At 37.4% G+C, this 27,992-nt stretch overlaps 1 protein-coding gene across 1 annotated transcript; it reads left to right on the plus strand.

Annotated features, from left to right (window-relative positions):
- On the plus strand, positions 1-27,983 carry TMA16 (translation machinery associated 16 homolog). The gene is made up of 7 exons (XM_047091875.1): positions 1-98; positions 13,806-13,918; positions 19,994-20,031; positions 21,187-21,271; positions 22,431-22,579; positions 25,534-25,576; positions 26,760-27,983. Exons 1-7 carry the CDS (start codon positions 96-98, stop codon positions 26,938-26,940), a joined length of 612 nt encoding a protein of 203 aa, XP_046947831.1. The 5' UTR covers positions 1-95; the 3' UTR covers positions 26,941-27,983.
- Positions 27,984-27,992: the final 9 nt, after the last annotated feature.

Consider the following 27,992-nt stretch of genomic DNA (forward strand, 5'->3'; position numbering starts at 1 on the left):
TTTAAGCTGGAGTTTTTCTCTGAGCTGCTGCGACTGTTGGTGAGGTTTCCCGGGGCTGGGCTGCGGAGGTTCTCCGGGGCCGTGAGGACGTCACCATGGTGGGCCCCCTCCCCCTCCCCTGAACCCGCTTGGCTCTCTGGAAGACTCCCGTCAGGCAGGCGGGAGGGAAGGGGGCAGTCTTGGAAAACCGGGAGAGGGGAAGTGGCTAAGTGGTTTTATTACCCAGTACACCCGGGTAGGGGGTACTGGGCTGGGCAGCCCCGAGGCAGGTGCCCGGCCCAGGGTCTGGGCTTTAAAGTTTAACTTCTGGGTCCCGAAGTGTTCATAGAGTGCCCTGCCTCCTCGAGGGAAGGGAAAAGACTCACGTTTACACATTTTCTTGCCAAAATGTGGGGGGCGGGAGCATGGATGGGGGGGAAGGTAAGCAAAACTTGAGAAAGTGTTGCCTCCACACACTTGTGCTACTTCTTGCTGGTCTAGACTAGTTAGTTAGGCTCAATCTCCTCTTCTTGGCGTCCATTCGCGCCCTTGAGTGACGTCCTCGCTCCGCAAATCCTGTTTCCATGCCCCTCCCCGTGCCCCCCTGCACCCGTACCCCCTCCCCCGTCCCACCAGGAAGCTCGAACTGTTCTGTTGTTTTTACTAAAAATTGAGTAGATGCAAAAGAATGTTCACATTAACATAGTGAAGTATAAAGATTAGCAATATAAGAAACTCTGGTTTATTCATTATCTAGTTTAAGAAATAAAACTTCTGAAAGCCTGTATGTTTCTTTTACTTGAACCTGTAGCCAACCTTCAGGAGCCCCTCGGGTAAACGGTATTTAAATTTTGTATTTATAATTCCCTTGCTTTTCTTTATAGTTACCACTTAACGTTCGTTGTATTCCAAAACTTGTTTCTTCTTGCCTTATCTTTTTTAACTTCTGTTCAGTAGAGTAATTCTTGAATAAGAAAATGCTTTATAAATATGCCTTTTTGACCAGTTTTTAATAAAAACGACAGCATAAAAAAGTTTATAATCTGATGAAAAGTTAGGATACTCTGGCCACAATGTCTTGTCCTATGTTCTTTTTTTCATTGTATGCATGTCATTTTTGTCTTTTACATCCGTATGGTCTATTTGCTTTAGATTATACACGTTTGTATTTGCATAAATTTAGTCTTTTCGCCTCTGTGCACCAACTCTTTATAATTTTCTTTCATAGCCTTTCCATTTCAGAGTGGAATGTTAAAGCACTGGTGATGTGATGGTGTGTGAGTGATTGGGGGTTGGTTGGCATTTGACTATAGTTGTCCTTGACTCTGAGAATTTCAGTTTTATCAGGCTGTATGGTAGGAGGATATTGCCTTGTCATATGAATCAAAAGAATGGCATATAAATCTGCTTTCATGGGCATATTCCCTGCCTTTTCATTTTTCTGGTATATCACCAGTGGCTGTGCTGTGTCCTTTCTTGAGTTTAAAGTCAGCTTGGCGTTGGAGGTTTTCCCTCTTTAAAGAAAATTTGTTTTAATGTTTTATTACTTTTTGAGAGAGACAGAGAGACAGAGTGCAGGTGGGGGAGGGGCAGGGAAAGTGGGAGACACAGAATCCAAAGCAGGCTCCAGGCTCTGAGCTGTCCTGGCAGAGCCCAACATAGGTCTGGAACCCGTGAACCGTGAGATCATGACCTGAACCCAGGTGGGTTCGCTTAACCAACTGAGCCAACTAGGCGCCCCTCCATCTTTTTATATCAGTTACTCTAAACTTCTTTCAGTACAGCTTGGAATGTGGGTTATGGAGTACCAGACGACTGAGTTTGGCACTTGTCTTTGCTAAATTTTGATCTTGGCGAAATTACTTAATCCTTCTAAGTCTCAGTTGCCCCATCTATTAAATTGGAATAATCATAGTAACTACTTCATAAGAGTTGTTGTGAAAATTAAATGTAAGCCACTTAGCCCAATGTCTGGCACTTAGTAAATGTAGTTTAGTTGTTATAATTAACTTTAGTAATAGTAGTAAATGATAGCAGTAGAGCTTGTAGTCCACTTTAGTTACTTTGTTCATTTTTTTCTTATTTTGAACCTGTCCTGGAGCTTTACAAATTCGTATCTTTTTCTTATGTCAAAACTTAATTCAACTAACATGAACAGTCTTTTTCAACTAATTGATCCCACATAACACTTCTTAATTCTGCGTTTTAAAAAAGTTTTAGCATACTAAAAGTTACTAGTTTGGTGTATACTATACAGAAGACACTCATAGGTATATTCCTTTTTATATAAACCTGTTATAAAGTTTAAAAGTGTGCTTGTTTTTCTCCCTAGCTAGATTATAAAACATTTTAAAGTATGCTGTTATCCTTCTTGATTTATCTTTACATATTACTGTGGGCCTTAACTGTTAGTGACTACGTACATATTCCTTAACGACACGACTTGTGTACTTTTGGACTCACCTATAAATGTAGGCTATAGCAACAAATCAGCTTACTAAATCTTGGTAACTTTTTTTTTCCAGGTGCATTGAGATATAATTGATTTATAACATTGTATAAGTTTAAGATGTACAGTGTTACGATTTGATATATATTGTGAAATAACTACCACAATAAATTTAGTTAACACAACATATCACATAGCTACAACTTTTAAGATTTACTCTTTAAGCAACTTTCAAGTGCACAATACAGTATTGTTAGCGATAGTAACCATGCTGTATGTTTGATCTCAAGAACTTACTCATCTTGTAACTGGAAGTTTATACCCATTGACCACCTTCATACATTTCCCCCAACCTCAGCCCCTGGCAACCACCAATCTACTTTCTGTTTCTATGAGGTTTGTTTTTTTTGGATTCCACATATATGTAAGATCATACAGTATTTGTCTTTTTCTCCCTGACTTAGCTGTCAGCATAGTGCTTTGAAGTTTCACAAATGGCAGGATATTGTCACAAATGGCAGGATTTCCTTTTTATGGCTGATTGATAATTCCATTGTATATGTATATGTACATATATGTATACACACACACACACACACACACACCGCATTTTCTTCATTCATTTGCTGACAGACTTAGGTTGTTCCAGTGGCTTGGCTATGATAAATAAGGCTGCAGTCAATAGAGGTGCAGATACCTCTTCAAAATAGTGATTTAATTTCCTTGGAAAAATACCCAAAAGTAGGATTGCTGGATCATACGGTAGTTGTATTTTTAATTTTTTGAGGAGCCTCTCTGCTATTTTCTATAGTGGCTGTATCCGTTTTCATTCCTACCAACAGTGTGCAAGTTTTCCCTTTTCTCCACATCTTTTCCACCACTTATTATCTCTTGTCTTTTTGATAACAGCCATTCTAACACATGTGGAATGATATTATATTGGGGTTTTGATGTCCATTTCCCTGATGATTGGTGACGTTGAGCACCTTTTCAAGTCCCTGTTGGCCATTTGTGTATCTTTGGAAAAACGTCCTCTGCCCATTTTTAAATCTGATTGTGGGGTTTTCTTTTTCCTACTGAATTATATGAATTTACTTATTTTTTCTTTTAAGGTTTACTTATTTATTTTGAGAGAGACGGAGAGAGAGTGTGTGTACACCAGGAAGGGGCAGAGAGAGAGAGGGAGAGAGAATCCCAAGCAAGCTCCATGCTGTCAGTGCAGAGCCTGATGATGGGCTCGATCCTATGAACTGTGAGATCATGACGTGAGGCGAAATCAAGAGTTGGGCCCTTAATGGACTGAGTCACCCAGGTGCCCCTGTATGAGTTTCATATATATTTTGGATATTAACTTCTTATCAGATACAGTTTACAAATATTTTCTCCCATACTGTAGGTTTCCTTTTAATTTTGTTGATCATTTCTGTTTCTGTGCCTTTTAGTTTGATGTAGTCCCTTTTGTTTATTTTTGCTTTTGTTGATTGAGCTTTCATGTCAGACACAAAAAATATTGCCAAGTTCACTGTCAAGGAGCTTTCCCCCTGTGTTTCCTTGTAGGAGTTACATGGTTTCAGGCGTTACATTTAAATGTTTAATCCATTTTGGGGCACCTGGATGGCTCAGTCAGTTGAGCATCTGACTTTGATCTCTTGGTTCATGAGTTTTTTGAGCCCTGCATCATGTTTGCTGCTGTCAGCCTGTCAGTGAAGAGCCCGCTTCGGATCCTCTGTCCCCCTCTCTTTGCCCGTCTCCCACTTGCACTCTCCCAAAAAATAAATTAAAAAAAATGTAATCTATTTTGAGGTAATTTTTTTGAGTAGTGTAATGTGGAGGTTCCATTTCTTTCTTTTGCATGTGAATATACAGTTTTCACAACACCATTTGTTGGAGACTGTCTTTTTGCCCTTGAGTACTCTTGGCCATATATGCATAAGTATATTTCTGTACTCTCAGTTCTGTTCCATTGGTGTATGTGTCTGTTTATATGCCTAAATCTTAGATTACTTGCTAGTGAAAACTTGCTCCTGAAAATTAGTAAAAGTAACGAAAAATGTTAATGAACCTGTTTCTTTTTGAAACAGTATTACATATGCATGGTTTAAAAAAATCAGACAGCAGTGGGGCTCCAGGGTGACTGAGTCAGTTAAGCATCTGACTCTTGATTTCTGCTCAGGTCCTGATCTAACGGTTTGTGAGTTCAAGCCCCACGTCAGGCTCTGTGCTGACGTGTGGAGCCTGCTTGGGATTCTCTCTCTCCCCTTCTCTCAAATTAAATAAACTTAAAAAAAATTGTTGTCCTTGAAAAGTGTATTAAGTTTTTATTACTGCCGTGAAAAATTAATACAAATTTAATGGCTTAAAACAATGCAGATTCATTTATTGTTAAATTTCTGGAATCAGAAGTCCAAAAGTGAGTCTTATTGTTCTGCTAAAATCAAGGTGTTGATAGGACTTTCTTCAAGAGGCTGTAGTGAAGAATCTGTTTCCTTGCTTTTTCCAGTTTTTAGAGGTCACCTACATTCCTTGGTTCTTGGCTCCTTCCTTCATCTTCAAAGCCATCAGTGTCACATCTTAACCTGCTTCTCCAAGAAAGGCCACAACCCCTTCTCTTGATAATGATTCTTCCTCCTTCCTAGAAGGGCCCTTGTTTATAGGGAATCAGGGATAAATTCCCTCTCTCAAGATCTTTGATCACATTTTCAAAGTCCCTTTTGTCATATATGGTAAATGATTTGCAAGTCTGTGGATGAGGGCATTAACATCTTTGGGAGGGAGATCATTATTCTTCCTCCTGCAAAAAGTTAAGTCTTCTTCCAACTCTGTTATCTAATGCCTCAGTTCACTTGAGGAATGCCTGTTACCATTTTCTTAGATACCCATTCAGACATTTTATATACATGCACCAGCATATGTATATGTCTCTACTCCTCCTTTTTATATGAATACTATAGTAGACACAGTCTTACGCCCCTTGCTTGTTTTGTCTTACTCAACTTTTGGAGACCTGTGTAAGTACATATAGTTCTCCCTCTTGCTTTTTATAGCTAATAACCCATTGTTTGCTTTTATCTAATTTTCTTAACCAGGTCTCTGATGGACACATAACCTGTTTCCATTCTTTCTTTTCCTACTGCAAACACTGCTGCATTGATTATTCTTGTTTTTGTTACATGTGTAGATATATACCTCTAGACTAAATTAATAGAAATAGAATGTCTTGGTCAAAAGACACGTGCAATTTTTAATAATGATAAGAACTATCAAGTTGCACTCCAGGAGAATACTTACTTATTTATGAGACTGCTTATTTATGAGACCGCTAACTCACCCACATCCTCACTAATGCAGTGCTAAGAAATTTAAAACATCCAGTCTTATACGTTAAAAATTCTATTTCATTGAAGTTTTAATTTACATTTCTTTTAAGGTAGACCACATATCCTTTCAAAACTTTAATTGTATTTATCTTTCTGTGACTTGTTTGTGTTCTTTTTCCTGTTTTTATTTGTGTTGTTGATCTTTTTCTTAATGATTTTGTAAATGTCCATTACCTTGTAGGTTCTCATCAAATACATGTATTTCATCTGAGCTTAGATCTAGGCTGTTTTCTCCTCTTACTCTTTGACTGAGGGAATCTTACTATCTCCAGTGGCTTAAAATGCCACCTATATCCCCAAGTCATTCCAAATTTATATCTTTAGCCGAGATCTTTTTTTCCTAAGTGCCAGACTTGTATTTATCTCTCCTGTACTCAGCTGTCTCCTGGGCCTCTTGAACTAATTAACAGTGAATTCTTGAGGCCCCTTGTCTCCACGTTCCATTCCTATCTTAACGGTAAACGGTAATTCTGACCATGTAGTTGCTTATGTTGCAAACCTGGGGAGGCATACTCAACTCTTCCTTTTCCCTCGCCCTCCATATTCGAGTCCTGTATCATTGTGCCTCAAGATACATTTCTTCAAACCTTGCTGTTTTTTTTTCATACCCTCACTGTCACCATGCTTAGGCTACTCGACTGTCAGCTCTTCTTAATGACCGCAACACTACCAGTGGTAGTCTTACTCCTTTACCTCATTCCAAACTATTCTTTATACAAGCAACTTGTGTCAGCTTTAAAAAAAAAAAAAAAAAAAAAGTCTCAAGTTACTTGTTCAGGGAGGCTTTTCCTGATGTTCAAAAATTAGGTCCACTTTTTATATGGTTTCATTCAGGATCTTATACTTCCTGACCGTTTTCTGGACTTAACTGAAGTATATAGTTATTCATGAGATAGCTAGATTGTAAGCTCCATGAGGGCAAGTTGTGTCTGTTTTTGATCCTGGAGCCTTAATTCCTATCCTAGTACATGGTAATATATGCTCAGGGATTTTTTAAAAAATTAATCTAGTACAAGGTAGAAGTGTAAAGAGTAGTAGCGGGGAATGTGGGAGAAAAGGTTAATTCTGACTAGATGTTTGTGAGTGGTGGTAGGTATGGCTTTAGTCTTACACTTTTTGTTTTAAGTATTTGTATGCCTTTATGTACCCTAAGTGTGTTTGGTGGAATGGTCATTTTTCTAGGTTTCTAGTTACACTGAACAGTCTAAATGGCATTTCTGTCTCTAGTTGAGCTTGGATTCCATAACATAAAAGAAGTTGAGCTTGATGATAGAATTTTGCATGAAAGAAATTGAAGTCTGTGTTAGAGAATTATTAAGATATTCTTAATGTTAAGGAAAGTATTGTTTGGGGGCTATACAAATTATTTTTATATGAGATAATTCACACTTTTAAGGACTATTTTTCATGTTTTTAATTCACAGTAGTTTAATGTACATTGGGTGCTCAGCATATGTTTACTTGGGGCAGCATCCTACTTTTTTTTTTTTTTTCTTTTACTTTCAAAGTATTATTTTCAAACTGAGAGGACACATTTACAGTCTTTAAGAAGCCACTGTTGAGAAGATAAAACACAAATATAAATGATTTTGTAAATGTTAAATGACTGGTAAATGCAGTATGATACTAGGTGCTGCTATGTGGCAAATGCTACCAAAAGAGAAAGGTTCTAAGGTCCAAATGATTATTCTTGGGTTGTTTCAAGGAGGAAGTAAACTTGAATTTGAAATGGTCCTTGGGAATTGGGTGGGTTTAGAAAGGATTATGTGCAGAATCACTTAAGTTCCTACTGGAAGCCATAACCAGTTGTCCGTCATTGGGGTCATGTTTATCTGTAAAGCAAGGAAAGTGCACTGAATTTCTTCATGGTAGATTTGCTAATCAACAAAGCAGCTTTTCTTAGTTGAGTCATCTCATTTTCATCTTGTCACTGGTATCGAAGGACTTAGTATTTGATATAGGTGTCTAGTTACCCTGAGTAATCTAAATGGCATTTTCTGCCTCTAGTTAGCTTGAATTCTATGATGACTTTGATGGTGTTTTAGGAAAAGTTCCTTTTTATATATTTTTCTTTATTTTTTGAAAGAGAGAGTGCACACGTGTGCAAGAGGGTTAGGGGCAGAGGAAGAGAGAGGGAGAGAATCTCAAGCAGGCTCCACACAGGGCTCAATCTCATGATTGTGAGATCATGACCTGTGCTGAAATCAAGAGTCAGACGCTTAATCGACTGAGCCACTCAGGTGCCCCATCCTTTTTGTTATTTATGATTTTAACAGGAATATTTGAAGCTTATTGCCCCTGAAATACCTCTTTCTGTTTCTGTGTTTGAATAAACTATGTGTTTTCTTCTGTTACTCTCAATTATGAATCCAAAGATTAATTTAGAATGAATTTTCTTAAGTAATCGTCAAAGACTGTAGGAAGGAGACACTTTTTTTTTTTTTTTTTTTAAATTTTTTTTCAACGTTTATTTATTTTGGGGACAGAGAGAGACAGAGCATGAACGGGGGAGGGGCAGAGAGAGAGGGAGACACAGAATCGGAAACAGGCTCCAGGCTCTGAGCCATCAGCCCAGAGCCTGACGCGGGGCTCGAACTCCCGGACCGCGAGATCGTGACCTGGCTGAAGTCGGACGCTTAACCGACTGCGCCACCCAGGCGCCCCAAGGAGACACTTTTGATAACTAATTTTATAACTGGCATATTTTTGTGGTGCCAGAAACTTCAAAGGAAGCATAATTAGAGGCTCCTGGGTGGCTCAGTTGGTTAAATGTCTGACTTCAGTCAGATCATGATCTCATGGTTCGTGGGATTGAGCCCCGCATCAGGCTCTCTGCTGCAGCACAGATTCTGCTTTGGATCCTCTGTCTCCCTTTCTCTCTGCTTCTCTCTCTCAAAAAAACAAACACACACACAAAATTGAGCATAGTTATTCAAAACAGTGCCTTAGTTATGCTTATGAAAAGAAATACGATTTTGCTGTATCTTTCAAAGTTAAAACATAACTGTTAATCTTCTGTAGCAAATACACCTTAAACTCTTTCCTCCACCCCCAGATTTGTTTTTTGTTTACATTGTGTACTAGTCTATGAATCATCAGATGCTCTACAAATAAATTTGGAGAACCTCCAAAGGTTAGAGATTAATTGCTTTTTAGTTAAGGGATATTTAGTTTGAATAGACTGTTTAATAGATTAACATTTTGTTGATAGGGTTTTATTTCAGTTTTTCCCTGTTGAATATTTCTTTTTTATACTAATATATTGAAAAATACGAAAATGTTTTAAAATTGAACAAGCTATATTGTACATATTTCTGTGCCTTATACATTCATATCCTGCCTTGAGGCAACTTTTTCATGAATAATAGAAGGAATTGCAAACTACAGGTGAATCAGAATATAAGTTCAATTTTTGTGTCTTCTTTGTACTAAGTCTTAGAGGTTCTTTAACTGAGACTTCTAAAGCTCTGAGGACATATTCATACTCCAAGGATATCAAATCATTTCTTGTTCTAAAGAAAGTTTTTTATTAAATCTTTAAAGGAAGTTTTTTTATAGAATTGGACATATTGCTGAAACAGTGTTAACACACAGCTCTGTAACTTCAGTTAAGTTTTAGCAGCCTCCGAGCAAGTCTTTGACATGACAGTTGGTTTCCATCAGAGCAAGCCTGGTGAGAGAGCAAAAGAGAGAATAGGCCAGATGGAAGCCAGAGTCCTTACAAAACCTAATCTCACGATTGATAGATCATCCATTTGCCAAATGTTATTCATTAAGTGAGTCATGAGGTCCACACTCTAGGGGGTGGAGATTACACCTGGGCATGATATCAGGAGGTGGAATTCATTGGGAGACCATCCCAGAGGCAACCTACCATGAGTTCTGACATGTTTTTTTATTGTTTCGTGTGTGTAAAGCTCATGTACAAAAAAATCCTTACCACACCTTTTTTGTACTCCCACCCCCACCCCACATATATATGCAGAGAGTAAAACAAAAGAATGCATGTGCAGGCATACCTTAGAGATACTGCAGGTTCAGTTCCAGACTGTCCGAGTAAAACGGATGTAACAATAAAGCGAGTCAAATGATTTTTTTTGGTTTGCCAGTACATAGAAAAGTTATATTTACACTAGACTGTCTATTAAGTGTGTGGTAGCATACGTCTAAGAATGTGTAAATACCTTAATTACAAAAATACTTTATTGCTAAAAAATGCTAACCATCATCTGACCTTTCAACAAATTGTTTTTTTTTGTTTTTGTTTTTGTTTTTTTCTTTTGCTAGTGGGGATTTTGCCTCAATCAGGCTGCTGACTTATCAGGCTAGAAGTTGCTGAAGGTTGGGGTGGCTGTAACAATTTCCTAACCTAAGACAATAATGAAGTTTGCCACATCAATTGACTCTTCCTTTCGTGAACATTTTCTCTGTAGTGTGCAGTGCTGTTTGATAGCGTTTTACCTGCAGTAGAACTTTTTCGGAATTGTAGTCAGTCATCCCGTACCCTGCCACTGCTTTGTCAACTAAGTTGGTGTAATATTCTGAATCCTTTGCTGCCATATCAACAGTCTTCACAGTGTCTTTACCAAAAGTAGATTCCATCTCTCTTTGTTCATCTGTAAGGAGCAGCTCCTTAACCGTTCAAGTTTTATTATGAGATTGCAGCAATTCAATCATATCTTGAGGTTCCACTTCTAATTCTGTTCTCTTGCTGTTTCCTTCACATCTGCACTTGCTTCCACTGAAGTCTTGAACCCCTTGAAGTCGTTCAAGAGGGTTGGAATCAACTTCTTCCAAATTCCTATTCATGTTATATTTTGACCTCTTCCCATGAATCATGAATGTTCTTCATGGTATCTAGAATGGTGAATCCTTTTCTGAAGGCTTTCAGTATTTTGCCCACATTCATCAGAGGAATCACTATGGCAGTTATAGCCTTATAAAATGTATTTCTTAAATAATTAGACTTGAATGTCAAAATCACTCCATGATTCATGAGCCATAGAATGGATGCTGTGTTAGCAGGCATGAAAACAACAATCTCATTGTCTCCATCAGAGCTCTTGGGCAACCAGGTGCATTGTCAATGAGCAGCCATTTTTAAATGAATCTTTTTTTCTTAGGAATAGGTCTCAACCTTGGGCTTAAAATATTCAGTAAACCATGTTGTAAACAGACATGCTATCAACCAAACTTCATGGTTCCATTTATAAAGCATAGGCAGAGTAGAGGGCCCATAATTCTTAAGGGCCCTAGGATTTTGGAAATGGTAACTGAGCACTGACTTTAGCTTAAAGTTACCAGCTGCATTAACTCCTAACAAGAGAGGCAGTCTGTCTTTTGAAGCTTTGAGGCCAGGCATTGACTTCTTTCTAGCTGTGAAAGTCCTAGATGGCATCTTCCAGTAGAGGGCTGCTTTGTGTACATTAAAAGTCTACACAAATTTTGTTTAGCATAGCCACCTTCATTAATTATCTTACCTAGATCTTCTGGATAACTGCTGCAGGTTCTACATCACTTGCTGCTTTACTTCACACTTTAATGTTATGGAGATAGCTTCTTTCCTTAAACCTCATGAACCAACCTTTGCCAATTTACACTTTTCTTCCCCGGCTTCCTCACCTCTCTCGGCCTTCCCTTCGTAGAATTGAAGAGAGGTGGGACTTTCTCCGGATTTGGCTTTGGCTCTGGCTCAAGGAAATGTGGCTGGTTTGATCTCTCCGGACCACTGAAAACTCTGTTTCTCAGCATTAAGGCTGTTTTACTTTATTATCATTTGTGTGCTCACTGGAGTAGCACTTTTAACTTCCTTCAAGAACTTTTCCTTTGCATTCACAACTTGGCTAACTGGCACAAGAGGCCTAGGTTTTTGGCCTGTCGCAGCTTTGGACACGCCTTCTTCACCAAGCTTAATTGTTTCTAGCTTTTGATTTAAAGTGGGAGATGCATGACTTTTCCTTTCACGTGGACACTTAGCAGCCATTGTGGGGCTAGTCATTGGCCTAATTTCTGTATTGTTGTGTCTCAGGAAATAGACCTGAAGAGAAGGAGAAAGGGGAATGGTTGGTGAGTGAGAACAGTCAGAACACACACAATTCATGTTTGCTGTTTTATATAGGCATATTCATGGTGCCCCAAAACAATTACAAGAGTAACTTTAAAGATTACTGATCACAGATCACCATAACAAATATGATGATAAAGTTTGAAATATTGCAAGAATTACCAAAATTGTGACATCGAGACATGAAGTGAGCAAATGCTGATAGAAAAATGTCAATAATAGACTTGCTTAATTCATGCAAGTTTGCCACAAACCTTCAGTTTGTAAACAAATTAAAACCCTCACAATATCTGTGAAGCACAATAAAATAAAGCATGTTTGTACTGTTTTATGATGGTTTCACCTTATTCTCCTATACCTGTAACAACCTTCCCATGCCATTCTGGATTTCACAGTTGGAGCTATCTTTGCTGCTCAGGTTTATCAAGAAGTGAGCAGTAAATATTTGTTGTGTATTTCAGTATTGTTGAAGGAATGAATACATGTGTGAATGAGGAATTGATGGTCATTTTAATTAATTCTGCGAAAAGTTTTACAAGTGAAAACTTTGAGTTGTAATTTATGAAAGAACAGAAAGGAAAAGATTTTGCAGGCAGAGGTAACAAGTGCAGCTTCCAGAAGTTATGAAACAGCAAGGTGTATTCTGGGAATGGGGGAGAAGTTCAGTAAGAATGGGGTGAAGGATGTTTTGAAGAATGAGAAATAATGCTGGAGAATTAGGGTGGGGGTAGATTGTTTTCCACATTAAGGACTTGGGACCTAACTGTGAGTTTGTTAGCAGGGGGAGGGACTTTACTAGATTAATGTTGTAGAAAAATAAGCTGTATGACTTCCACGAAAAAAGAACTAGCAGTGAGAATCTAAAGGCCACCCTAATCACGAAAGATCACGAGGCTGATTTAAGGCAATGACAATAGTTTTGAAGAGAAGATTCTAGGAACACTTGACCTTTTCCAGGCTTCGGTATATTAGAGACTGTCAACTGTCCCCAAATAGGCTCTTTTTCTATTGTAGTCATGTTTTTTTTTTTTTTTTCTTCCTGAGAATAACAACTATATTTACTACTCACCTTTGTATAAGCCACCAATTAAATTTTGGTCAATGGGGTATAAACAGAAGACTGCAGCTTCCGAGATCTTGCTCTTAAAGGGATATGCCTTTTGATTTTCTTTTCTACTTTTCACTGTCTAGAATTTAGACTTGGTATTAAGTCATCTTGAACTGTGTGGATATATAGGGGCCTAAGGATAGTAGATAACAAAATGGAAGGAGCCTGGATCTCTGAGGACTTTGTGGAGTGGAGTCTCCAGCTCCTACTTTTTACATGAGAGAACCAAACTTTGTTGGGTTACATACACCATTATTATTTTGGGCTTCTGTTGTTATAGGAAGCCAACTCCAAAATGGTAACAGGTGTGATAAGATGGAGAATTATGTGGGAATAAAGAATTACTGACATGTCTAGTTCAGTGGACTGAATGAATTGTGACCTAGTTAAACTGGCATAAGGTTTGAATGGGAAAGTAATTTGTTCTTTTTGATGTGCTGATTTTGAGATGGCTTCTATTATTTCCTCTATTCTTCTCTTTCTATGAATCCAACTTTGATTTTGCTTGATTCAGTGCCCACTTTGTTCCATGAACAACTTCTATAGTCAGCCTCCCATGAACATCTTATGTTCCTTCTACCTCCTTAACTTTCTTAACTGTAACTAACACACGTGTTTAACTGTTTCTCCTCACTATCTGGATTTTCTTACATACTTTGAAGATGGAACAGTTGAGGAGCTGGGTTTATTGACACTTTCTGCACCTTTTTTTTTTATAGTGTTTTTGGCTTACAATACTTCTGTTATATTACTTTCAAAAAAAATTTTTTTGGACAGAAATCACTTATATATCTGACTATGTATGTAATATGTTTTCCTACATTGTAGCCTAAAGCCCTAAAGGGAAAACTTGTAGGACGGGAAAAAAAGGTCATCCATCCATATAGTAGAAAAGCAGCTCAAATTACAAGAGAAGCCCATAAACAAGAAAAAAAGGAAAAGTAAGTATCTTTTTATCATTTGTATTATGCATTGGTGTAAAGCTCATTTATACTTTTATCTTTCATCAATATTCCCTTGTTCTTTCTTTAATAGATGTTAAGTATGTTCTATGCACTGAAAAAACAGATTTGTTGTTCTTTTCTTACTGAGACTGGGCTTATTTTTCTTGAGAATACTCCTTGGATTCTTGCAGGCCTTTGTTTAATTTTCATACTTCTGAAAAAGTTGATTTCAATAAGTTTTGTTAGTATTCTCTGCTTTTATGGAAAAGTAGATTTTCATAGGTCCGTATGCCATTTTAGAAGTTGGTTTGTATTCTTGATGTGAGCAATTCATAGGAAAATTTTCTTCTTAGGAATACAGAATGCATATGTAATGCCCTTTCTTTTCCATTTCCTTTCCCTTAGTCTCCCTTCTCTCGTTAGCAGCCTACATTTTATAATTTGCCAATTCGCCCCTACCCTCCATCTTTGGCCTGTAAGCGTCCCCAGGAACTGCTGTAGAAACAAATAAATAATTTAAAATGAAGTTACAAACACAAAAGTCATCATTTTGGCTATTTTTAAATGGCCTTACCATTTTAATAAATGGTAGATACATTTCCATACTAGCTGATAGAAGCCAGCATGTTCATTGTTATGTATTGATTCCTTACCCAAGACCTAAAGGCATATTTAGTAAAAGTTAACTGTTCACAGTGATTTGGCTAGAAGTTTTCTGGAAGAGAATAGACAAGTGCTGTGATAGTATAATCAAATTTTTATTTTTTCTTTTCATAAAGGTTATTATGATAGCAGTATTGCTTTAAAACAGTACTTTTCAAACTTAAAGTATATGTCACGTTCATGAATTTTGCTATGTCTTTTGACATAATTACCACTTTTGTGATTTTGCAGTCCTTTTACCATCTATTCTAGTATTTCACAAACTTAAGTGAACATGAGATACCCCTGTAGGGCATATTAAAATGGTTTGTTCCTACCCCTGGAATTTTATGTCAGAAGGTCTGGGGCAGTGCCAGGATTTTACATTTCTAACAAGCTTCCAGGTAATGTTGATGCTATTGCTGCTGGTTCAGGACTACACTATGAGAACCACTGACCTATAGTATTATTAACTTAATATTCTTTTGGAACCTTTTTTCCTTACATTTTTTTTTTTTTTTTTTTCTTCAAGGAGACATTTGATCTGTATTAAAACCAAGTAGATACTGTTGCTTTCCCTGTATGGTCTGAGCCTGAGGCATGCTTGCTTTATCCTTGGTGGAAAGATTTGGCAAAGGTTGTAAGACTTGTAAAATAAACTAATATTGAACTAAATTTTCTTTTTTCTTTCTTTTTTTTTTTAGTTTTCTTTGTAATGTAATTAGGATCAAAAGACAATGAGGAAAAAAAGTAGCTTGCTTAAAGATGATTTAATTCTGTGTCCATAAGAAACTTAAAAATCAGCTTATGTAGTACTGATGGTATACATGCAGTATTTTAGCAAATACTGCTTTAGAATTTGGCTAAGTTCTTCAGTTCACTGAAGTGAGCTTAGTGAGCCTAGAATCTTTGTATGTTTTCAGTTGTATTCAGGATTTTATGCATTGATTTACAGAATCAACATAAAAGAATTATAGAAGGCTAAAACTGAACAACATGCTACTTGCTATATAACTTATTCTATCCAAGGAGGTTCCATTATTGGCCAAAGCTCTGTTTTTATAGCATAGAGTTGAAAGGTAATACTTAATTTTTTCTGCTTGGACAGTGTTCTAAACAGGTTTTTCTCATTTATTTTAAAGAAGTCACCATTGTAACCATTAATAGCTCCAGAAGCAAACAAATGTACAGTTTTATTAGTGTCTAATGTATTTTATGAAACAAGCTTACTCCTGTCATAGATGTCCGTTTTTTTCGAGTAGCAGCATCATTGACCATGAGTTATATTTAATTTAAATGGCATGATCACAAATATTATCCGAAAATACTGCTGATCTACCTGCACTAGAGTAGTACTTCCAGCAAGACAGAAAGGCTGAGTTGTATATTTTGGAGAGATGGTTGGTGAAAGATACTCAGACTCTTGGGACAAACTGTATGCAAGATGATAGAAAAGGTACCAGTAAGACTTAACTTGAAGTGCAGGTGCCCGTGGCTTCTGAGTAATGAATAACAGTTATCAAATACTGCTTTAAATACCTATTGCTGCATGAGAAATTATATGCCATTTTAGCAGCTTAAAACAGTTTCTCGGTCAAGAATTCCAGTGTCACTTAACTGAATGCTTCTGACTCAGTCTCTCACAAGGCTACAGTCAAAATGTTGACTGGGGCTACATTCATCCCAGAGCTTCATAGGGAGACGTTTTTCTTCCAAGCTTACTCCCGTGGCTGTTGACAGATCTCAAGTCATGCATGGCTGCCTATTGGCCGGAAGCATCAGTTCCTTGCCACATGAGCCTCTCCACGGGCTACTCACAGCATGGTAGCTTGGTTCCAACAGAGAAAAGGCTCTGAGATAGAACAAGAGAGGGTGGCCAGGATGGAAGACAGTCAGAGTGACATCCATTGTGCTATTTTATTTGTTAGAAGTCACTAGGTCTAGCCATCCACACTGAAGGACGTGAATATCAAGACACAAGAATCAGTGGGGACCATTTTAGATACTATCACCTTTTGTTAACTATCTGCCTACTAAGATATTTGGTTTTCTGAGGAACAAAGGCAGCTACAGTTCCAGTCTCTGTACTTTTATACAGAACTGAGGATTCTTTGTACTGCTTCCTAAGGTTTCTTTTTAGAGAGAATGACAAGTGAGGGGAAGATCAGGGAGGATATCTGTTATGTTGCATTGCCTTTGACTAGTGGTAGAAGGATAGAAAACCAGACCAAGTTGGTCACCTTGACTTTTATTGATAGACTCTGATTACTTAAAGATACTATAGGAGTGAATAGCAACAGCTGAGAGCTCAAACATGTGCTTCTTTAGTATTTGAATGCTCTGATTTAAGACTGTTTGCAATATTGCTTCTGTTTGTATTAAAAGAAACTAGTATGCACAATTACGGACAGCAAATGGCTATTCTGTGTCATGATTTTAGCTTTATTTTATGATTCTGAGCTTAGCGATATTTTGTTGGTGTATACTGTCATGTCTTTTCCTGCAGAGTAACCAGCAAAGAACTCTACATACCAAAAGAAAATGACTTAGTATGGAAAATTAACAGAGAAACTAAGCCTAATAAGTAAAAATCTAGGAAACAACTACTTTTGAGAATTAATCTCAAATCTCTCCACTTTTCTGTATCCCAACCGATACCACTCTAGTTCAGGCCTCCATTTAGTTCGTTCAGAATTATTGCAACCTGACTTCTTTTTAAAACAAATGTTTTTAATGTTTGTTTATTTCTGAGACAGAGAGAGACAGAACATGAGTGGGGGAGGGGCAGAGAGCGAGGTAGACACAGAATCTGAAGCAGGCTTCAGGCTCTGAGCTGTCAGCACAGAGCCTGATGCGGGGCTCAGACTTCCAAACCCTGAGATCATGACCTGAGCCGAAGTCGGTCACTCAACCAACTGAGCCACCCAGGCACTCAGCAACCTGACTTCTAACTAGATTCTTTCCTCTAGGCTTATTTGAAAGGAATGAATTTTTCTCTTTCTTGTTATGAAGTATTATTTTTATTTTTCTGTTTACAATTTTTTTAATGTTTATTTTTGAGAGAAAGAGAGAGACAGAGATACAGTGTGAGTGGGGGAGGGGCAGAGAGAGGGAGACACAGAATCTGAAGCAGGCTCCAGGCCCTAAGCTGTCAGCACAGAGCCCGATGTGGGGTTTGAACTCATGAACTGCAAGATCATGACCTGAGCCGAAGTTGAGACGCTTAACTGACTGGTCAACTAGGTGCCCCTGAAGTATTCTTTATTTTTTAAAATCAACTTTGAAGTATAAATAACATTCAGTAAAATAGCCATATCTTCATTGTACAGATTTGAGTTTTTGACAGTACATTGGTGTAATCACCATGATTAGTGTATATGCATTTTCATTCTTCCAGAGGATTCCCTTGTGTATTGCTCAGCCCATCCTCACCCTGTACCCCAGACTTGGGGAACCATTGATTTGCTCTTTATTTTGATGGGTGAGATTTGTCTTTCCTATTGTTTCATATAAATGAAATGATTGTAATTTTTTGTGCCAGCTTCTGTTTATGAAATTTTCCCATGTAATTTCATATATTCTCTTTCTTTTTTATTACTGAGTAATATTCCATTGTTTGGAAATGCAGTTTATTCATTCACCTTTTGGTGTTCATTTGGATTATTTACAGTACTGGGCTATTATCAGGTTCTGCAAAGTACGGGTCCAGCGATCTGTTTTTATTAAAAAGTTTTATTGGAAAACAGCTGTGCCCATTCCTTTTGTATTATTTGTGGCTGCTTTCAGGCTAAAATGGCAGAAATAAGTAGTTGTGACAGAAACTGACCACATGGCCCACAGAGCCTAACCTGTTATTCTCTGGCCATTTAAGAAAAAATTTGCCAGCCTCTGATACTGTAAATAAAGCTGCCATGAACATTCATGTACAGTGTTTGGGCATTTGTTTTCATTTTTCTTTCAGTTCCTAGAACTGGAATTTCTGGGTCATGTGGTGAATGTATGTTAAAGTATATAAGAAATTAAGTTTATATGAAATAAGTTATAAGAACTGCTGGTCATATTATAGGTATCACGTTTAAGTGTGTAAGAAATTGCTTTTTCCAAAGTGATAGTATTTTATATTTTCACCACCAGTGTGTAAGAGTTACATTCTCTCCATATCCTCTTACACATGTTGTATTATCAGTTTTTTAAAAATATTTTAACCATTCTGGTAGTTGTATAATAGTATCCCAGTATGATTTAATTTTGTACGTATTGATGACTAGATGATATTAAGTATCTTTTTATGTGATTGTTGGTCATTTGTCTTTGATTTGATTAAAAATCTGTTAAAATCTTTGGCCCTCTTTGGTATTGGGTTGTCTTCCTTTGTTAGTTTTTTGTATTATGTATATTTTAATCTGTTCTGTGCCTAAAGTTTTTTTTTAATGTTTATTTATTTATTTTGAGAGAGAGAGAGAGAATACGTGAGTGGGGGAGGGTCAGAGAGAGAGCTGGAGCTGGGAAGGGGCAGAGAGAGAGCGCGCCTGTGTGCGCATGCACACGAGTGAGGGAGAGAGAATCCCAAGCAGGCTCCACACTGTCAGCACAGAGCCTGGCATGGGGGTTCAAACTCAGGTACTGTGAGATCATGACCTGAGCTGCAATCAAGAATTAGATGCTCAACCTACTGAGCCACCCAGGTGCCCTTGTACTTAAATTTTTTTTTTTTTTTTTTTTTTTGAAAAAAGGCTTCATTTTATTTCTCCAATTTTCTCATTGTTTAAAGTGGGAGGATAAATCTGGTCTGCTTTGTTAGGGCAGGGACAGTAGTTTTTTGTTCATTGCTGTATCTCTGGTGGGTAGCACAAAATGTGGCAAAAACTAGCTATCCAAAGGTCTCATCTGAATGAATTAGTATTTAGAATACGAACAATCGTGGGATCACGTATTACCCATACTGTTTTCTGAGAATAGATGAGTTCTTTGTTATAATTCTTTGCAAATTATGAAAAGTAAACATTCTGTTTTATTCTTGTTGAAGTTTAAAAGGTGACAGTAAGGCATTTTAGCCTTGGTGCCTGCATTCCATCTTCTAGAAGGTATTCATTATTACTCTTTTGTGCACAAGTATTATCCACCTGAACATTCGTAATCCAATCAAGCCTTTTTTTGTGTGTTTTCAAAGGTGATTTGTTCTATAGGTGTCCTTTGGTCATTAGTCATTGAAGAGCTAAAGAAAAATTTCTAGTAACATTGTGTTCCAGCGATTTAAAAGAAAAGCATGATGTTCAGTGTTTTTGCACTATCAGAATTAATTTCATATGTATCAAAGAATGATCCTTGAATTAAGGTTCTGTGGGCAGTTTTTTTTTGTTTGTTTTTGACAGATTTTTAAAACTTGCTTTGGAAATTTTCTAACACATTATGCACCTTTTTTTCCCCAAGATTGAAGAATGAAAAGGCATTGCGTCTCAACCTTATTGGTAAGTAGATTTACTTATTTGACACTCTGGCTAGAGGATAGTGAAATTCTGCTATATGCCTATTTTTTTGATTCTTCTAGGCAAATACTATTTTTATCTAAGTGAATTTTTTTTTACCAGATTTAATTAAAACCCAACGAAGTAAAATCAATCATTAGCTCTTAGAAAGCGTTAATAATATCTACTCAGTTTTTTCAGAAACTAGTTTATGTTTACCTACCTATATCTATCTATCTCTGAAGTTTAATTCTACTCCCTAATGATTAGAATTAGGAAGGATTATGGCCTAAGTATTTTGGAAACAGCAGCTTATGTTTAATGATGTGGATACGCGCATCCTCAGTCTGTATCGCAGTGTCATAATCTTTTTTTTTTTGTCATATTTATTGTTAGTAAATTTTTACTTATTAGCCTGACTTAAAAATAGTGACCCTTAGGCTTTATTTGAACACTTCTCTCCAATGCTTTCTCAGTTAATAGAATAGTATTTCTAAGTAGGTCATCCATATCTGGGGTAGGGTCATTTCTTGATCTGTAATTTTGAGAAATCTAACTGAATATGACCCTGATCGTCAGATTTAGGGTGAGGTTTGTTAGCTCGTTGATAATGTTGGTCACTCTTTGCACAGTGTCTGGCAGCTCTTGTATGGTTAATATATTTACTGACTTTGAGGCCCTGGACAGGTTACTTATTCTCATCTGTGAGTAGGGATAATAATGTACTGATCCTCATAGGATTGTAAAGCTCTTGACATAGAGCCTGATGCTTATTAAATGTTCAGCAACGACCATCTTCACCATTAATCTGATCAGGTTTGTTTCATTATTTTAGAAAAGTTCTGTCCTTTGCTTTTGAAATACTTAGAACTTCATGTTCTGTTATTCTTTTAAAAAAAGAATTTTTCATTCTTACTGGACAAGAAATACACAGAAAAGCATCTCTTCCACCCCTGTCTCTTCCCCAAATTAAAATGTGACAATTTGATTTCTGACAGACTGGTTTAATTAGCTTTGAGCCCACACAAGCCTTTGTATTTAACATTGAAATAAATTTTGATACTATTTTAAACACAGTGATGTTGAAAATTATAATGAATACTCATTGCATAAGTGATAACTTACGGTGTTGAATGATCTTGGTACCTGTTGTTACAGGTGAAAAACTCCAGTGGTTTCAAAGTCATCTTGATCCCCAAAAAGCAGGATATTCAAAGAAAGATGCTTGTGAATTAATTGAAAGGTAAACACTGGGCATGTTATGAGCAAAAGGTCAGAAAAGAGGGACTTGTTCAACCTGGTTCTTCAAGAGACAGAGTTCTATTCTGGATTTATAGAGGAGTAAACGGACTTTGTTATCTAAAAGGCTTTAAGATTCACACCCTGGCTTAGCCACTCTAGTAGGTTTGTAACCTTTCTGAGCGTGGGTGTGTTAGTTAACCCACCCAGTTAGTTCTTGGGGGTCAGGAAAGGCTTCCTAATGGAAATGTTGTCTAAACTGACACCTGAAGAGTAAGAGTTTGCAGGTTGAGGTAAGTTAGCTGAAGAGCCTTTAGGCAGAGAGGATCACAGGTAAGAGCGACATATGTAGTGATCTGCCAGACATTTGTTAACAGGTTCAAAGAGGGCATTGTGACAAGTACAGCTAATTAAGGACCTCAAGTATCATTGTAAGTTTGGACTTTATCGAAGGACATTGGGAGCCACAGGAAGCTTTTTACAGCAGGCACCTGAGATGGTCATATTTAAACTTTAGAAATATCACAGTAGTGAGAATGAGGATGGATGGCCTGAAGGGGCATGGTTTTGGCCAGGACACTGTTGAGAGGCTCATGAAGCAATCCAGGCAAGAGATGATGGTGGTCTCTGCATCATTAGTAGCAGTATGGTGAAGAGAAATGAAGACTCTGGAGAAATTAAAGAAGGTAGAAAGTCTCGCTCTTTAGTGAAAACTTAGATGTGGCATAAAAGGGAGAGAGTAGCATCAAGGAGGACACGTACATTGTTCACTTGGCCAACTGGGTGGATGGCTATACTGTTTCCTGAGGTAGAGAGCCAGAGATGGAACAGGTTTGGTGGGGGATGAGGGGGACTGGGGTGAACGTAAGTTCACTTTTGATGTGTTAAGCCTCCATGGGACATCCAAATGGAGATGTCCAGGAGGTGGTTGAATATGAGGATCTGGAGTTTAGCAGATACTTGGAATAGCAGGCAGTGATTTGGTTGCTGAAATTTCAGAAATGGTTGGGTTATCCAGGAAAGGTCTGAAGTCTGAGGACTCGAGGAACTCAGAAGAATACAAAAATTTCAAGGACGGGTGAAGCCTGGGGTTTATATTTTAAATGAAGTAATGTCAGCCAAATGTACAGACTTGTAATTCAGGTTGCTTTCTCATTTCTCAGGTATTTAAATCGATTCAGCAGTGAACTAGAGCAGATTGAATTACATAACAGCATCAAAGACAGGCAGGGAAGGCGGCACTGTTCCCGGGAGACAGTCATCAAGCAGACAATGGAGCGTGAGCGGCAGCAGTATGAAGGATATGGTCTTGGTGTGTTTTCTGTGATTTTATTTTTTTCTCTCTAAAATTCATAGCCATATCAGATTTGTAATTCATTTCAAATGCTTAATTTTAAAAATTCTTTTATTTAGTTTGTTTTGAATTTCTTCCTCTGATTTCCTTTCTTTTGTGAGTATATCAAACAATTTTTTACTTCATTTTTTCCCTTACATTCTCAAAACTGTCACTTGTGACAGTGACATCGTATCTTTCTACTGTGACAATAAAGCTTTCCTCTCCCTCTGGCACATACCTAATTTGCTTTATTGTGGACTTATTACTTGCCCGTCTCCAACTACATCTGTGTTCCTTTAGAGTGGGTGCTGTGCCCTCCCCGTCTTTGTAATTCTTACAGGACCAACCTTTATGGGTTGGAGTCATACTTGAAAAACTGTAAAATCAAACATTCATTCATTCATTGTGGCATTTCTGTGTTACTAGTTTACTAACATTTTCAGAAGAAAAGCACTTAAGTGAGGGTACTTAAGGCTTGCAAGGCCCACAAACGGTGATGACACAGAGGCAACATGGCCTGCAGATGGCTATTGATTGACTTATTAATTGCCATTGTAGAAAAAACCTGGTGATTGCACATGAAAAATGTAGATTTCTGGCTTCTTTTTAAAAAATGCAAATGGCCTGGCAGCATAATCCACTATAGTGGAGTAACAGCTGTCCCTTTTAGATTTGATCATATATTCTTAAGTTTGCCATGGTCCTGTACATTCCTTCATTCACATTCCATTCCTAGCCATGTTATGATTGCATTTATGGTACATGGATTTACTTAAAAAGCATAGTATGAACGAAATAATAGCAAATTAAATTTTTAAATTTTGGTAATAATAACACTGAAACATGGGACCCTAAAGGAAGTATCTTGTGGATAACTGTTGTGTTGGTCCCAGCCTATTGATAGTGGTGCTGTCTGCTAGACATGCCTGAAGCACCCACCTGGGCGCCTGGTACTTGTGGTGAGCCCCCATGGGCATTTCCCCAGCCGGAGCCAGTGTTGTGGTAGGACCAGGTTTTGTGGTTCTTATTAGGATTGCATGTTGCACCTCAGTAACAACCATCAGGGGACTTTGGGAAAAAAAGATTTATTACTCACAAGTCCTAGAGGGTCCACAGCACAACCCAGGACATACAGGGAGGACAAAGGTAGATAGAGGGAGTGTGGACCTGGGGCTCTACCTTTATTAGGACCTAAGGTGAGGTGCCAAGGGTTTCACAGGTTCATTCTGTATTGCCAAATTAGAAACACAGCAGTGGGAGTTAGGGCGCGAGAAGGGAAAAGTGGGGTCACTCAAGTGTTTGGTTACCAGGGCTTTCTGAAAGGGAACTTTCACGGATGGGGGCGGCCTGGTTTCTCGTCTAGTTGTTTTGCTGTAGCTGTGTCATACAGCTGGCAAGACTTTTATTTGAGAAGGGTGTCTGTGATATGGATGTCTAGACAATCAAAAGCTTAACGTCAGGCACGTACACTATAGTAATGCTAGAAACCCTGAAGTAGTTGGTAGTTCCTCTTCATCATCTGTAAGAAGTGCGTTCCTAACTGAAAAAATAACAGAAAATAGTTTTAGAACTAGATAGGTCTGATTTAAACCCTTACAGCTTACTATTAAACAGGACAAGTTATTTAAATCCTCCCCTCCTGCGGCTTTGTTTTCTTCAGTTTAAACATTGCAATAAATAGCATACTTACTTCCACAGGTTGTTTAAAAGTTACATAAAGTTTGATTTATCAAAGTACCTGACACAGGAAGTTGAGGGAGAGCTTCAGCTACTCCCTTTCATGGAGTTGTCACCATCAGACTATAAAATTTGTTTATGTTTGTAGTCTCCATTTTTCCTCATGTTCCATTTTCTTTGTAACCCACTTTAATTAGCTGTCGTTTCCACTCAACTAACAGTACTGGCAAATAGTTGCTATACTGGGCATTGATTCTCAGTCAACTTTTCTGCATCATTTGATACATATGATCAATCATTTCATTTTCTTGTCACACGTTTCATTTGGTAAAGAAGACCCTTTCCTACTTGTCTTTCTAGGTCACTGGCCGAGACTTTAGTGTCCTAAATTGACTCCTCTTCACAAACTAAATATTGGCCAAGGTCTCTATTTTGGGGGCCTCTTCTTTTTATCTGTCTATACCAATTCCTAATGGATTTCATTCCGTCTCGGTTTGAGATACTGTCTACATGCCCATAATTTCAAAATTTGTATCTGTCAGTGCTAACTTGTCCCTAGAACTCCAGATTTGCATTATCAAAGATGGGTTTCTTAAAATCTCTACTTGAATGTCTTATAGGCATCTCAGACCTGACCTGTTCCAAAGCAAAGTCCAGCTTTTCTCCCAAAACTTTCTTCTCCCACATGATCTATATTTCCGACAGCGGCTTCAGTTGTTCAGGTCGGAAGCCCATGCGTAGTCACTTTTACGCTCCGTCCATATCCTCAGCAAAATACATTTTGCGTCTGATAAATTTTACTGCTACTGTCCCCACCTCCCTAGTTCGAGCCACCATCGTTTCAGCTGTACCATTGTAACGGCCTCCCAGTTGGTCTCTGTGCTACTGCTCTTTCCTTCTAAAGTCTGTTCACCATGTAGCCAGCAGATTAATCAACAGGACGTGGCCAAGGTCAACATGTATTGGTGATTGAGTCAGCCCAAAAACTCAGATCCGGTGTTGTTTCAGGCGTGCCACAGTGCTGCTTCCAGTGTCAGGAAGTGCGTCTGGTGAATAAGTCACCTTCTTAAACTAAGCCCTTTATACTTCCAAAACTTACTTTTCATATAGCATTACAGCAGTGCTTTGAAATTTTGTTTTGCTTTGGATGTTTTCGCTGTCACTTTTGTATGTGAGATAATAAACAAGGAAACTGTAAAGTGTTGTAATTTAAAGAACATTGATTAATGGATGTAAATTATTTTCTTTCCTAGAGATTCCAGACATTGTAAATGCAGGTAATCTGAAAACTTTTAGGTAAGTCTGTCTCTTTTTATTACTCCTTGAAGCTGCATGTAAAATACACGAGACATAAACTTTCTTCCCTTATGAACCTAGAACTTTGAACTTAGCTCTAATGAGCTAAAAAAAAAAAAAAAAAACTCAAGGGTTTCTTTTAACTTTTTCTGTTTTATCAAAGTAAGGCTTTTCCTAACTTGTGTTTCTTTGAAACACCTGATGTACACCGAAATGATAGTGACATGGTGCTTTTATTTATTTTTAAAAGAAAATTTAGATACCTTAATATAATACCTAAAAGAACTTGTTCTCACTATTCTTCCCCAGTTCATACTTTTTAAAAGATAACCTAACAGCAACAGACTTGATGGCTCAGAGTTCTTTCAGAAAGGATGGTTATTGGGAAGTGATCCCAGAGAAAAAGTTAAGTCATCAAGAACTAGTTAGTCTGGTAGTTGAAAGATTGAGTTTTCTAGTGTAACAATAACATGTTTTTCGTTTCTGAAAATTACTGTGATTTACCACCATGTGTGAAAAGAAAAATCTTTTCTGACTGCATTTTGGAAATTTGCCAGGTATGATCTAGGTCCTACTTTTTATTAATTTATTAAAAAATTTTTTCATTTTTATTTATTTTTGAGAGAAAGACAAAATGTGAGCAGGGGAGGGACAGAGAGTGAGAGGGAGACACAGAATCCAAAACAGGCTCCAGGCTCTGAGCTGTCAGCACAGAGCCCCACGTGGGTCTGGAACTCCTGAGCTGTGAGATCATGACTTGAACTGAAGTCGGACTCAACTGACTGAGCCACCCAGGTGTCTTAGTTCCTACCTTTTAGATTCTTGAAACCATATGGCCAGACTGAAGATTCAGGTTAGGGAGAATAAAAGAATGGAACAGAGCCTCCTTCTAACTTCTGCCTAATATTTTCCTGAATTGCATTTTGGAAGTTTTGGATATGTGGGAATCTGTTTGCAGTTATAGCTATTGTAGGTTAATGAGAAGATGCAAGAAATATGGACAAAGCAGACCTCAGTTCTTGGGACTCTTTTTTTTCCTAATGCATTTATGTTGTTTGTTTCTAGTGCATTTGAATCTACTATACATTCATAAACTTTGTTCTGCTTTTAGAGTTTTAAATACATTGACTGTTTCCCCATCTCACACCCCAGCAACCCTCTGTGTGTACTCTCTTTTGTTTAGGGAGTGGGATTTGGATCTGAAGAAATTGCCAACCATTAAAATGAGAAAAATTTGTGCTAATGATGCAGTTCCCAAGAAGTGCAAGAAGAAAACTATTATAACCGTAGACAAAGATTTAGGGGAATTGGAACTAAAAGATGAATCCAGTGACTCAGATGAGGAAATGACTGCAGTGGCCTAATTGTCCTTTATTTCAGTTGAAAGTAAATAAATGGAAAGCGTAGTTATATTTGAACTGATTATGGTAAATAACTGTCTACATACAAGAATTTGCCATGTAGCTTATCATCTTTCATGATGAAACTCCCATTTGCAGTTTCAAAAAGTGTTATGATTTTCACTTAAAAATAAGTGTTACTTTCCATTTACATTAAGTTGCTAAAATAGATATAGTGAAATAAAATAAAAGTACAATCTCAGATCCATTTAACATGATTTTCCTGGGCATAGGGAGTGATCTGAATAAGGAAAAAAAATGTTTTAATTTTTTTCATGTTCACCTTGGATCACCTAATCTCAGATTGTGGGGTATGTACAGCAATGTGTTTTCTGAAAGGGTCCCGTGCATACTTCTTGAGTAGTGGTGATAACAAAATTGTCTTTCAGTAATAGTGTTTCACTAATCTTCCTCTTAAATTAAATCTATTTTCTTTCCTTGTAAGATAGGGAAAATGTGATACAGGATAAATACACACTGATGGATTGTACATTATTTTTATTATCTTTGAGCCAGAGTTTAATGGTAAAGAAAAAAATGGTGACTATTTTCATAATGTTAGTCTCCCACACTGTAATTTGTTATCTTTTAACAAATAAGATAAGTGGTTGCAGGTTAATTCTTTTTGTTTGTATATTTCCTGCATGAAGGCTGATAGGTTTTATCTGTGGAAACAAAGATCAGAGCATCAGTTATTGCGATTGTGTTATTTATTCTTCTAAGTGATACACTGAATGACATATAATATAACTCAGTATTTCAAATATGAAAAACATGAATGTTAGAATGTTGTTCTTTATAGGACTTGTTAAATGCAGTTATCTTTTAGGCTGTTTTCTAAGGGATACAATGCAAGTGTCTTTGAGTATTTTCAAGAAAATAAATGTAAAAGGATGCTATAAGAGGTTTACTAGACATCAACTAAGTCTTGTTAACAACTTGTTTAAAATATTACAGCTTTTTTTACTATTGACAATTAAAATATATTTCCATAATTTCACTTCTTAAAGTTCCAG

Source organism: Lynx rufus, unplaced genomic scaffold (genome assembly GCF_022079265.1).
Source record: "Lynx rufus isolate CCGP_SWC_20201006 ecotype Redwood Valley unplaced genomic scaffold, mLynRuf1.p SCAF_3, whole genome shotgun sequence".
Classification (NCBI taxonomy): domain Eukaryota; kingdom Metazoa; phylum Chordata; class Mammalia; order Carnivora; family Felidae; genus Lynx; species Lynx rufus.